The 13715-nt window shown below is 50.0% G+C and overlaps 1 protein-coding gene across 6 annotated transcripts; it reads left to right on the top strand.

Annotated features, from left to right (window-relative positions):
* Positions 1-608: 608 nt before the first annotated feature.
* Positions 609-10043, top strand: CPNE9 (copine family member 9). 6 transcript variants are annotated; one of them, XM_051981665.1, is made up of 20 exons: positions 620-904; positions 2043-2083; positions 2346-2392; positions 2488-2591; positions 2705-2741; positions 3972-4048; positions 5315-5378; positions 5568-5671; positions 5862-5966; positions 6165-6206; positions 6628-6703; positions 6964-7017; positions 7126-7187; positions 7459-7505; positions 7800-7981; positions 8352-8479; positions 8729-8831; positions 8918-8975; positions 9244-9350; positions 9570-10043. In XM_051981665.1, exons 1-20 carry the CDS (start codon positions 837-839, stop codon positions 9747-9749), a joined length of 1686 nt encoding a protein of 561 aa, XP_051837625.1. In that variant the 5' UTR covers positions 620-836; the 3' UTR covers positions 9750-10043. The 6 variants fall into 6 exon arrangements, with proteins under 6 accessions (XP_051837640.1, XP_051837617.1, XP_051837597.1 ...); XM_051981673.1 differs by having other exon boundaries at positions 623-904; positions 9244-9317; XM_051981657.1 differs by having other exon boundaries at positions 612-904; positions 5315-5671; positions 7800-7942.
* The last annotated feature ends 3672 nt before the right edge of the window (positions 10044-13715 follow it).

Raw genomic sequence — 13715 nt, forward strand, 5'->3', positions numbered from 1 at the left:
GAGGGTCGGGCTCAGTGCCTGCCTTTGGGAACTGAGGGGTGATAGATGCCAGCCTAGGAAGGCGGCCTGGCGGGGGCCTAAGGCTCAGGAACCACCGGCAGCCAATTACAACTGGGCAAGCCCCCGGGGCCGGAGGGAGAGTTCCCCCTGGAGGGGGTTGGGAGGAACTTCCTAAAGCCCCTTCTGGTTCTGACAGTCGAGGAGTCCCGTTCCCCCACCCACCCAGAGCTGCACAAATCCAAAGGACAACCCCCCACTTGCTCCCGGGTGAGCGGCTGCACATCTAGCACCAGAGGGGGGGGTGGGGGGGCGGCGCGGCTGAATATTAAGTTGCCTCCCGAAGCCTAGCAATCCCCCCGACGAAGTCCGAGGTAGCAAGTGTCGGGGAGCCCACTGACCTCCGCCAGGGCTTGGGCTGCTAGCTGGGGCGAGGGCCGTGCTAGAAAATTGATGAAAGTTCTGGTCCGCGCTCCCTGCGGGAGAGGGTACTCCCGGCCCCTTCCGGGGCGCCGCTGCGCGCGTCCCCGTCGGGGGGCTGTATTCCAGCAGGTCTCCGGGCCGCCTGGCGCGGGGCCGGGCGGGGCCTGTACTGCCATCTGGAGACCGCAGTGGCTTCCACAGGCACAGTCTGGGCGCGGGAGCGGGCGCAGCGGCAGCGCGGGCGTGAGCGCACGCCGGGGCTGGTTGGAGTGAGCGCCGGGGTGGCCGCCTCCGCGCTCCCCCTGCACATGGCTCTGGCCCTGAGGACCTTCTAGCCCCCCGAGACTGGCCCTCGGCGGGAGTCGCTCAGAACCCACAGGAGCTGGCTGGCCACCTCCTTCCTCCGGCTCCGAGCCATGTCGTTTACCGGAGCCTCAGACCGCAGCGTCCCGGCCACCAAGATCGAGATCACCGTGTCTTGCCGGTGAGCTGGGGGCCCTAACGCCCACCGTGGGTGGGAGGGCAGGGTGGCTGTGAGGTTCCGTTGGGTGGGGGGGCGCCAGAACTGCCCTTTCAGAGCCGCAACTGGGAGGGAGAACGGAGCTGGTCGGGGGGAGAGACTAGAGAAGCTCAAGACAAGGGTAGGGGCTGAGCCCGAGAAGCCAGAGAAAGGGGCTAGGTGGACAAGAGTAAGGGGACTAGGTTTGTGGACAGGAAGGGGAGCAGGGAGAGGAGTGGCTGGGAGGAAAGGGGAGTGGAGAAAGCTTGAGGGGAAAAGAATGGAGTAGAGAATGGGAGAGGAGCAAAGAGTAAAGATGGGGGGAAGGAACTGAGATCGTCAGGCAAAGACTGGGGGAAACAAACAGGTAGGGTTAGGGAAGAGGAAGAATAGATAAAGGCAGGGGAAGGATAGGGGCTGAGCGGGGAAGCAAATGGGGGCGAGGGAGAGGCTACAGAGAGAACCCAGCTATAGAAAGGGGGGGGATGGTGGAAGTGGCGGGGAAAGGGAGAAGAAAAGGAGCGGGGACCATGAAGCAGCTGGCCGAGTTCCCAGCGCCTCTGGCGTTGCCTTTCTGCCTCCCCCGATCTCGGATCTCGGGTTCGCCCCAGCCCCTGGGAATCTCAGGAAAGGGGTCTCTAGGCGAATACCGAACCTCTGAACGGAAACTAAAGTGGGAGGCCCGAGGTGTGTATTTGGGGCGTGGGCATGGGGTGGGGGTAGTGGAAGAAACCAATTGAGGACTGGGGAAGAGAAAGTTGTAGACCCCGCCTCTGATTGCTGCGGCACAGACCCGTCTTTCTACATCCCCAAAGCAAGCTCCAAGACAACAGGGGTGTGTGGATGAGAGGGGGCTCCAAGGAACAGGAGCGCTGTCCAGGGTCCTGAGGAAAGGGCAGGGAAGGGGACGGGAAACCGAAGTCTGGGATCCCGTTCTCGGAGCACCGCCCTTCCCTAGGACCCTCGGCTTGTCCTAAGCCTCTCCATCCCACCACCACCACGCCTCTGGGGAGCTGGGGGGGGGGGGAAGAGCAGCTGACCCGCAATTGTCTGTCTCAGTCTTTCTCCTGTTGGTCTGTTCTTTTGTCTGTCTGTCGGCACGTCTATGTACCGCTTTCTTTAGGAATCTGCTGGATCTCGACACCTTTTCCAAGTCTGACCCCAGTAGGCAGCATCTGGCTGAGATTGGGGGCAAAGGGGCAGGAGGAGGCGGAACCAGAATGGGGCTTGGCGGGCGAGGGAGGAAGAGCCCAATTGGGGAAAGGCAGGGTCAAGTGGAGGGAATGGAGTAATGGGAGGGTTATCAAAAGGGGATGAGGACCAAATGTGGAGGGGCCCTTACGCTAATGGCACTCTATGGAGGAGGGTGGTATGAGGATCCCAGGGAGCCAGATAAATGGGGAGAGTTAACAGCCTGTCTCCACAGTGGTGGTGCTGTTCACTCAAACCAGAGCCAGCCAGGAGTGGCGGGAGGTAAGTGTGGGGTATGCAGGCATGAGAAGGGAGGTCCAATACAACTGGCAGATGGAGGCTTAACCCTAGGTTCCTCCCCTCACATACACCCCTAGTTTGGAAGGACTGAGGTAATCGACAACACACTGAACCCTGACTTCCTTCGCAAATTTGTGCTGGATTACTTTTTTGAGGAAAAACAGAACCTACGCTTTGATGTGTGAGTACCCCCATGAAGCGAAGGCCCTCTGTCCACCCATCCTCAACTGTTCCCAACCGTCTCCCTCCTCAGTCCTGCCAACTCAGCCCAGTTCCCTCTGGTTTTCTCCCCAGGTACAATGTGGACTCCAAAACCAACATCTCCAAACCGGTAAGATGTCCGAGACGCCCCTCTCAGCTTTCCTCCCCACCTCTGCTCCTTTCCTTTCTCTCGCCCATCCACCTCAGACCCCCCCGCCCCCATCTCTGACCCAGTCAAGCTGGAGGAACTGAAGTTTTCCACTGTGAGACTGTATCCAAGCCCATTTCTGACTTCTCCTCTCCCTCGGACTGGATAGGGCATGGCTGGCCCTAGACACTGAGTGGCTCTGCTAGCCTTGTTCACTTCCTGTTTCTTTTTTCCTCTGCTGCGGCTGGGACCCCACAGAAGGTGAGAATTAACTGAATCATGGGTTGGAGAGGGAATGGGAGACAGATTTTGTCTGAGGATTCCCCTCTTTGCAGCCCGCTGCGCCTATCTCTTGCTCTTGGCCAAGGTCTCCAGAGCAAAAACTGGCCTTGGTATTCCTGGAGCTCTGTTGTTCCTTGCCCACATACCCTGAAACAAGATTTAGTCCTTGAGCAAGGTGCCCTTTTGGCCTTTTCCATATCTGAAATGTGGGTTGGGGCAACTTCACAGAACTGCCCAAACTAATTATACATGTGGACCCCAACTATACTATTGAAATTCCCAAATGCTGCTCCCTGAAGTATGGTACTGAGAAGTCCCAGAGATAGGGGAACAGAACACCAGTAATTAAGCCAATTTCCATACTGATTAACTGCTGTGTGCAGTATCTATCATGGGTAATATTTTGATGGGCAAGGCAGTCTGATGTTTCCCAAGTTTAAGTACTGAAGCTGATCCATCCTAGCTTTGTTAACGAGGCAAGTCATTTGTACATGCTCCAAGAAGTGATATTAGTTTATAAAGTTACAAAGAACTAGCTGGTAGAGAGAAAGCAATGGCTATCACTACATTTCTACATACACTACATACAGAACCTTCACTCAAACTGCAAACAAGATTTTCCAAAACATTCTGGGAAATGCTGAAACCGATTATTTCCAAGGTCCAATCCAGACCTAACTTGAGGATTTTAGAATTTTCTAAAACCTCACACCTGTTGGGAGTGACCCAACCTGCAAAAACTAGTGGTTAGACACCATCAATCACTCAACTTCTGCCAATCCCTGCTGTGTCCTTCCGGAAGTAGAACTTTCTCTTCCAAAGGGGTCCTGGTCCTCAGTCCTTTTCACTTTTTACTCTTTCTAACCTTTCAAGCCCTGAGGAACACAAACACACTTCACGTTGCCCTTGCCTTTTATGTCCCTTCTACAGGATTTCTTGGGACAGGCATTCCTAGCACTGGGAGAAGTGATTGGAGGGCAAGGCAGCCGTGTGGAACGACCACTCACGTAAGACCTGCCCCGCAGAGTGGGGAGCGTAAAATCTTCATGTGTTAGGAGCCCTCAGACCAGCTCTTCTGTGGTTATTGAGAGTAGACCAGTGAGGATGAAAAAATCTGTGAGGAGGAACCCAGTCCAGATTCCATCAAAGAAAATCTAAGCAACTCCCTCCTGCTTCACCCCCACTCTGTCATTTTTCTGGTTTCTTTACAGCCTTCCCTCACAAAAATTCTGCTCTAACCTCTGTCCTATTTGGACCCTGAATCAATGACAATTTTACACATTTACAGCTTTGTTCATCCCATCATCTCCAGCCTGGAATAATCTAGCCTTTTTCATAAATTCTACCCATTCCTTAAAGACCAACTCAAATCCTATCTATTCCGTGAAGCCTGTTCGGCAGCCCTCAATGAGCTTTCCCTTCCTTGAACTGCCCTAGCCCTCCTACTGCCCAAAGTGACCCTATCCCATCTCTGACAGATCATTATCCCTAAGCCCCTAGACTGCTGTCACTTATTACTTGAATGATCTTACACAAGTCACTTTAGACTATATCTTCTGTGATAAAATGTGAGATTTGGACTAAAACAAAGCTTCTTAAAACTCTAGGTTGTGACCCCATATGGGGTCATGTAACAATGTGAGGATAGCAAAATTATGATTTATTATCAACAAATATTTGATCTGTATTCCTATTTTATATACCCATATAAGTAGGACTGAGTAAAAATTTCTCAGGCAAAAAGGGATTGAAAAAGTTTAGGAAGCCTTAGACTAGATGACCTACAAGGTTCCCTTCAGCAATAGATTTAGATTCTATGACTCAAGAGTCATTAAGGAAGACTTAAAGGAACTATGACATGACCCAATCATTTTAAGGGCTGTCATACAAAGAAAAGCTTATTCTTATTCTGGCTTGACCTAGAGAACAGGACTATCAGTGAACAGAAATTATAGGGAAACTGATTTTGGCTCAGTCTACAAAATTTCTTAACAAGTGGAGCTTTTCAATAGAAGGGGAGCCTTGCAAGGTGGCGAGTTCCTCATTATTGGCATTATTTAAGCAACGTTGACTAAGAATTGTTTGACATATGGTCAAAAGAATTGGGGTGAGAATGTGGTCCCTTCCAGCTCAGAGATGTAGGAATTCCTGAGGAGGGATAGGAATTGATTCAAAGGGGTTGGCCCGTTTTCTCATCTCCCTTCTATCCCTCTAGTCCTCACACATTTCCCTCAGCTTCCTACTCTGATCTAATGCCTCATTTCTGCCTCTAGGGGCATCCCTGGGAAAAAGTGTGGAACCATTCTGCTGACTGCAGAGGAACTCAGTAATTGCCGGGTCAGTAGTTCATACCTCTGTTTCCCTTCTTATTGTTTGTCTTCCCTCCTGGGAAATACTTCAAGCAAGGTGGCCCTTCCTAGATCCCTGTTATCCCAACTTCCCTCCCATCCCTTTAAAAGATGCAAACTAGCAAGTGTCTGGGGGCAAATTGTGCTCCCCTTCCCCAGCTCTGTCTCCCATTCCCAGGACATTGCCACGATGCAGCTCTGTGCCAACAAGCTGGACAAGAAGGATTTCTTCGGAAAGTCTGATCCTTTCCTTGTCTTCTATCGGAGCAATGAAGATGGCACGTGAGTTGCCCATCATCGCCAAGGACAGAATCAGAGACGGAAGCTCCAAATCCCCCTTTCACTTTAGTGCAAAGAGACTCGGGGCCCACTGTTCACTCCTCATCTGGGCCCCAGCCTATATCACTCTCCACTTCCCAGACACTCGGTCTCCCTTGTGTCCAGCTCCACTTTTGGCATATTTCCCAAACAGATTCACCATTTGCCACAAGACTGAGGTAGTGAAGAACACACTGAATCCTGTGTGGCAACCCTTCACCATCCCTGTGCGGGCGCTATGCAATGGAGACTACGACAGGTCTGGACACTGCTCGTGGCTGGTCCGGGAGGGAGGGAAAGGAAAAATCAGGGTGGAGAGGGGGCAGGTGACAGGGCTACTTCAATGTAGTACCAATTCCTCTCTAAGTGAAGTGGGCACCGGGCCTCAAATGGTGAAAGGGAGGGAATTTTGCCCAAGAGAAACATCCTGAGTCACATTGATTCTTCTGTGTTTTAGGACTGTGAAAATAGATGTATATGACTGGGACCGGGATGGAAGGTGAAGCTACCCCATGTTCCTTTTTCCCAAAAAGCCATTCCCTCTGCTTTTTTTTTTTTTAACATATAATAGCAATGCTTCAAACTTCTATAGTTGATGAAAATTTCACTTCTATTATTACCTCATTTGAGCTTCACCACAGCCCAGTGAGATTATCATCATTCCCCTTTAACAGCTTAGAAAACCAAGACCCAGAAAGGTCACCTGATCACCCCATTTCCTAGCTCCTCAGCCAGCATATTTCCTTCCATGTTATGCTACCTTTTCATTTGTCCTCCCATTAATTGAGGTCCTTTTCTCCTGGGAAACTTGTTCTTGAAACCCAGAGCATAGGGAAGTCACCGGAGGGCCTGAAGCCTGTTTTGAACTCTGGCAGACTGCCCTTCCCACCTAATCTTACTTAGTTCCTCTCTTATTGCAGTCATGACTTCATTGGAGAGTTCACCACCAGTTACAGGGAGCTAACCAAGGCCCAAAGTCAGTTCACGGTGTATGAGGTGAGATGTTCCCCTTAAGCAGGGGACAACCCAGAATATGATTAGATTTGTGTTCTGCAACCTCCCTCCAACACATTAACTTTATCTTGTCCTCCATCCTTGTCTCTCGTGCTTACCTCTGTTCGTCTCATAGGCTTCCCTGGCCCATGACTATTCCAACAACTATTACTCATTCCCCAGAGCCAACCATTGCTTCCTCCGATGTGATTTGTGCATGTGCACATTCAAATCCAATCTCTATTCCCTTACCCTCATTGTAGGTTCTCAACCCCAGGAAGAAATGTAAGAAAAAAAAATACGTTAATTCCGGGACGGTGAGTGCTATCGGGAGCCCTGTCCCAGGCTCATCCCATTTCTTCTTCCTCTAATGCCCCCTTCTCCTCCTTCATCCCATTCTCTAGATCTTTCTTTCTTTTTACCAGGTGACACTTCTCTCCTTCACTGTGGATTCTGAATTCACTTTTGTTGATTATATCAAGGGCGGGTGAGTCACTGCTTATGGGGTAGCTGCATGATTCTGCACCCAGGAGAAAAGGGTCTTGGGGCTTTCTCCCATAAGGATGGATCCAACCATGCTCTTCCAGTGCCTAGGCTCCCTTGGAATCCAGGCCAAACCAAGTCCCCCCAAACGGCACTAGCTTGGCTAAGTAGCATGGGTAGAGTGTGTTGGGGGGAGGGAAGGAGTCTGAAAAGGGAAGCCAGCCTAGGCTCATGAGAAGAAACACAGCTTCCTCTTCCCCCTACCCTTCCAACAGGACACAGCTGAACTTCACTGTGGCCATTGATTTCACAGCCTCCAATGGTGAGTACTGGGATGAAAAGGGGAATTTTGGAGGGACCACTAGCACTCATCCTCCAACAACCTTTTGGAAGAACCCAATCTACTGACCCCAGTATGGTCTTTTAAAAAAAGGATCTTAAAGCGCCTTTCCATCCCTTCCATCTCCCCACCCCAGAGGCCCAGTGAGAGGGCTTAGCAAGATCCTTTCTGTCCCTTCCATCTCACTCCCCGCCACCAGCACCCCAGAGGCCCAAGGGGAGGGACTTCGTAGGGGGCCAGTCTGAATGCAGGGCTGAGGATGCTGTGTCCTGACAGGGAACCCACTGCAGCCCACATCTCTACACTACATGAGCCCCTACCAGCTCAGTGCTTATGCCATGGCACTCAAGGCTGTAGGAGAAATCATCCAGGACTACGACAGTGACAAGCTCTTTCCTGCTTATGGTTTTGGAGCCAAGGTGCCCCCCGAGGGACGCATCTCCCACCAGTTCCCTCTGGTATGGGCTAGGAGGGCCTGAGCAAGGGCCCTCTGGCCCCGTGGCCTCTTCCCCCAGGTGACGACTAGGATTGCATGCTGCCTCCTTCCCCATAGGATCGTAGTTTAGAGTTGGAAGGGACACTGAAGGCCACTGAGTGTGATCCCCTCATTTTACTGATGAGGAAACTCGAGAATGAGAGGCTAAGGGATCTGTCAGTGATGTGCCGTTCCTTGCCCTTCCCCCAGGGTCTGGTCAGGTGCCGCCACAGGCATTCTGGACCCCAGAGGCAAGATCCTTTATCTGCTCCCCTGCCCCCCAATTCTACCTCTCCCCGATCAGCCAGAGTGGCCCTCTTGTACTAAGCCTCCTCTGTCATTTCCACTGGCAGAACAACAACTCCGAGGACCCAAACTGTGCAGGCATTGAGGGTGTCCTGGAGAGTTATTTCCAAAGCCTTCGCACTGTCCAGCTCTACGGCCCCACCTACTTCGCCCCCGTTATCAACCAGGTGGCCCGGTAGGAAAGGGGAGGGCTGGTGGGCAGGAAGGAAGAGGGAGGAAAGCAGCCGTGGGTGGGCAAAGCGGCAGCTGGGGAATGCCGACTCCTGAAGGGATCATGGCAGGGGGCGGGGAGAGCATCATCTGTGGCACCCGCGGCGCTCTTAGGTAGTAGGGGGTGGGAGGAGGCTCACGGAGATAACGGGATTTCCGAGACCTTCTCTGGGGCCAATACTCTGATGGTAGCTCTGCCTCTGCTCTTCCTTAGGGCTGCAGCAAAGGTCTCTGATGGCTCCCAGTACTATGTGTTGCTCATTATCACAGATGGGGTGATCTCAGATATGACCCAGACCAAGGAGGCCATTGTCAGTGTGAGTTGGGGAAATGGTTGGGAGAGAGGAGGGGGCTCCCTTCAGTTTGTTCCTCCTTCTAATGGCCTCCCCCCAACTCCCTGTAGGCCTCCTCCTTGCCCATGTCTATCATCATTGTGGGAGTGGGGCCAGCCATGTTTGAAGGTGAGTATGGAGGAGGAGGTGATCGGGACTGGGCGGAAGGAGTGAGAGCATCAAGGCTCGGTGTTCTCCGAGCTGCTGGTCCGAAGGAGAGCCAGAGCTATTCTCTGGGGCCATCTGGGGTTCTAAGCATGAAAAGGAGTAAAGGTTGGGGCTGCTTTTTTTGCTCATGAGGGGTTCGGGCCTCTGCTCTGAGACCCTGGCTAAGACTGGGGATGGCTGGGAGGAGCTAACCCAGGACTCAATGAGAAGAGGGCTATTTTTTGCCTAGCAATGGAAGAACTGGATGGAGATGATGTCCGGGTGTCCTCTCGTGGGCGCTATGCAGAGAGGGACATTGTGCAGGTAGCTCCAGGTGGCAGCGTGGCGAGTGCATGGGTCAGTGCAGAGAGAGGGGCATCTGGAGAGCCCACCTCCCCAAGCCTGTGTGCTCCCTTCCCCCACTCTGTCCCTCTCCTGCCTTTCCTATTCAATGTCCATGGCCAAGCCTGCTCTTCTCCTGGGTTCTCGACCTTCTGATTTCACCCCTCTGTCCCTCACCCTCTGTCTCCCATACCCACCTCCTGTCCTCACTGCCATTCCTGCCTTCCATCTTAGTTTGTCCCGTTCCGAGACTACATTGACCGCTCTGGGAACCAGGTGCTGAGCATGGCGAGACTGGCCAAAGATGTGCTGGCGGAGATTCCCGAACAGCTGCTGTCGTACATGCGCACCCATGATATCCAACCCCGGCCTGCCCCCAGTGCTAGCCCCAGCCCCCCCTCCTTGCAGCCCTGAGGGGCTGGCCTGGCCGCCCTATGGCTTCCCGCCGCGTAGTCACCAAGAAGGCTGGTTTGAGCTGGGCTGGGCCCGGCTCCAGATCCCAGAGCTGAAAGTGAAAGGGGCAGCCCTATATCAAGCTGTCCTCAGAGAAGCCTGCCTTCGGTGGGCTGACCAAGAAAGGCATGCCATCCCCTCCCCCATCCCCAACTTGTAACAAGCAGGAAGGGTCCGTGCCCTCCACTGGACTCCTCCATCAGTCCAGCTTCCACCAAGTCCTCATGCCGACAATAAAGCTGAGCTTTACCCTCACACCGGTCTCACGAGCTTAGTGGGCAGGGGAAGGGTCCGGGAAGACTGAGCACTTGAGTGTTGCAGCAGCAGATATTGCCTGAATTATCAGATGGCAAGCTGGGAAGGAGAGGCCTCAAGTTTCTTTGGGAAGTGGGAGCTAAGGAAGGATAAGGATTAGAATAAAAAAATCACAGACCTCATTTTGAAAAATCATAAAACCCCCAGATTCCCTAAGGGAGAATTGTCAGTTATTTCTCTCTATCTGAAATGTGAAGTAGGATGTTTTCTCTTCCAGCAAGCTGCAAATTGGTGCCCAAGTCTGGCCCCCATTAGCTCCGAAAAACTCAGAGATCACTTCTGCCCCACCATCTTCTCCATCCCATTCCTCTTGCCTTATAAGGCTTAGCCACCCAAAAGTAGGAACCCACTTTTAGGTTCTAAGAAATGAATTGGTCTATCCTCTATGTATTCGATGTGCGGATTGGAGACAGGACAGAGAGGAATAATAAGGTAGAAATGGGAATAGAAGAAGGGGCTGGGGATGTTCCTAACCACAACCCAAACAGAACCAGCAATCAGAAGGAGCAAGTTGGGTAAATGGGGCCATTTAATAGCACAGGTCACTTCTGATATGTACTGATCCCTGCTTCCTCTCCCATTACACACACTTACACACATTTCATTAAGTTCAAATGAACTTTCTGGCAGTTGAGATGGGAAAATAAGGGTAAACTAAGAGGAAGGAATGAACATATAACCTATGGGCTGACCCCAGGGGCCAGGTTCCCAAGCACAGCAAAACTAGAGGCAATAGCTCCAACCACAAGACCTAGGGGACTCCCCCTGCCCAACTTCTTTTCCTACTCAGTAATAAGCAAAGCCTGTACTATAAGGAGGTATACAGCCCAAATGAATAGTCCCTGCCCTCAAGAAGCTCCCATTCTTCTGGGGACATGCATGCAGACTGATATATAAACATAAAGGCATGAGGAGAAAAAGAACAGGAAGAAAGCCATTCCAGGACATGAAGGAGAGCCTGTGTCAGTCAGGGACAAGAGAGGAATGCAGATTTCTGGGTGCTGAATGCATAAAGTGAAATGGGAAAAGTCTGGAAGGTTAGGAGGGAGCCATGTTGTGAAGCTCTAAATGTTGAACAAAAGCAGGGAAGGGACATGGTCAGAACTACGCTTTAGGAAAATTACTGTGGAGGAAATATGGAGGATGAACTGGAGGAAGAAAGAGCTTGGAAATAAGGAGACCAATGGAGAGGTGATTAGAATAGTCCATGCAGGTGGTGAGAAAGGCTTGAACTAAAGTGATGATTCAAGGAGTCAAAAGAAGGGTTTAAAAGGGGATGGACACTGTGGAGATAAAACTGACAGTGTGGGCAGTTGATTAGATACAGGGTGTAGGGGACAATGAAATAGAGAAGCTGGGATAGAAATAATTAAGTATAGAGAAGGGAAAGGGTCAAAAGGGAATATTCAATTCAGTTCTGAACATAGTGAGAGACCTTCCTGAAGTATAATGATAACAATAATGATGATAATTATAACTAGCATTCATATAGCGCTTTATGGTTTGCAAAGCTCTTTACACATATATCTCATTTAATACAACAACCCTGTGAAGTAGATGCTATTTTTAGCTCTGTTTTACAAAGAAGGAAACTGAAGCAGACCAAGGGTAAATGACTTGACCAGAGTTATACAGCTAGTAAGTGGCTACAGCAGAATCTAAACTCCTTTCCTTCAGAATCCCAGTCTATAATTTTATCCATAAGCCACCTAGCAGGCCTGCCCAAATCACTCACCTATTCAGCAAAATTCAGCAACTTCTATTATACTTCTTCCCTCCAGAATCAAATATCAAGTACTTTGTTAGGTCTTCAAAGCCCTTCCTACCTTTCTAGTTGTCTGACTCCCCTTCACTGATGATCCAGGTACCAGGGCCTCCCACATCTGGGCCTTGGGATTGCCTGGTCTTCACATGTCTGGAAGCCTCTCCCTCCTACCTCTGCCTCTAATTTTCCATGGCTTCTTTTGAGACAGCTAAAATCCCACCTTCTACAGGAGAATTCACAGCTCCTCATCAGTCAGTGCCCTCTTCCTTCAGATTATCTATCATATATTCTGTATACATCTTGTTAAGTACATGGTTACTTACAGATTATCTCTCTCATCAGCCCCATGTCCCTTAGACTATAAGGTCCTCAAGGACAAGAAGTTTTGTCTTGTTTTTGCCTCTTTTTTTTTTAATCTCAAAGGCTTAGCACAGTATTTGGCATACAGTAAATGCTTAATATCTATTGCAAGTAATAATAATAATAGTTCTCATTTAAATAGCACTTTAGGGTCTGCAAAATACTTTACACACATCTCATTTCAATGTCTCTGAGAGGTAAGTAGTTGATGCTCTTATTATCCCTATTTTATAAATATGGAAACTGAGGCAGGCAACTAGTGAATATCTCGGGCCATGCTTCACCTCCAATCTTTCTGACATCAATCCCAAGTGCTCTACTTGCTGAATAATCTAATTCAGTGTGGACTGCTGCCTACCACAAATCCAGATGGAGCTGTCCAGCAGGCAATTAAAGAAACCCCATTCATTTGGTAAAACCCAGTGTTCAGCTTTCTGACTGAGTAAAAAACAAAAACAAAAACAAAAATTTAAGAAAAAAAAACCACCACTTTTTTGTTCTTAATGTTGTAAATTCAAACAAGCAAGTTCAATGAGCAAAATTCAGAGAGATCCATTATCATGAGTCTGATCTCCTGATAATAACTTCTTCAGCTGTAGCAATAAAAAAAGATTTTCTATTAAGTTCTGAGAGGGGACTGCAATCTTCCCACTGTCTCCAATCTTGAATCTCTCTCTGAAGCAGTGAAGTATTGTCCTTGAGACTGTATCACGTACTTCAGCTACTATAATCTGTCTTCATAACTCGATATCTCCCTCCCTCCAATCAAAACAGTGGCTGCCCTTAGAAAAGCCTTTTCAAACATCCCCCCAAACCAAATAGTGTTCCTGGGCCACTGCTGGACCTCACAGCCTGTGTTGTGTAGCCAGCAGCACTGAAGTCTCAATTTCCTAGAGTCTCCCTCCTCCAAGAACCACTCATCTCTGGCATCCCAAATCCAACTTCTCCCATCCTACTTGCCCTTCCTTAATCAAAGGCAATTTATTTAGGAAATCTATTCCAGTTAGTGCAGTTCATTTTGCCCTGTTGCTAAAGTTTGAGCTCCCCAAAATCTTTCCAATCTCAGTTTCTAACCATTTTTCTACACTAATTCCCATTTCATTCAAAATCCTATCCCCAGGTCTCCTGTTCTCATCCACTCCCCTTCTTCCTTCCTCCCTCTCTCAGCCAGTCAACAAGCTTTTATTAAGCACCTACTATGTGCCAGGAACCGTAGTAAGTGCTGGGGAGTCATAGAAGTCCAAGTGTCTGCTCTCATGGAACTTGGAGTCTAATGGGGAGTTAGACTTGCAAACAGTTATGTACAAAAACAAGGTGTAGATCGGATAAACGAGTTAATTTGTATTCCTCTTTCAGGTTTGCAAAGCATTTTAAGACTTCCAAACAACTCTGCGAGATGATTATATGACAAGGCCCTCCATCTTGAGCCTCCACTCTCCCTTCCTGCTCAAAGCCTGCCCTGAGTTAAGACACTGTGGCACTAAAGG

This window comes from Antechinus flavipes, chromosome 1, assembly GCF_016432865.1.
Source record: "Antechinus flavipes isolate AdamAnt ecotype Samford, QLD, Australia chromosome 1, AdamAnt_v2, whole genome shotgun sequence".
In the NCBI taxonomy this organism is placed as follows: Eukaryota; Metazoa; Chordata; class Mammalia; order Dasyuromorphia; family Dasyuridae; genus Antechinus; species Antechinus flavipes.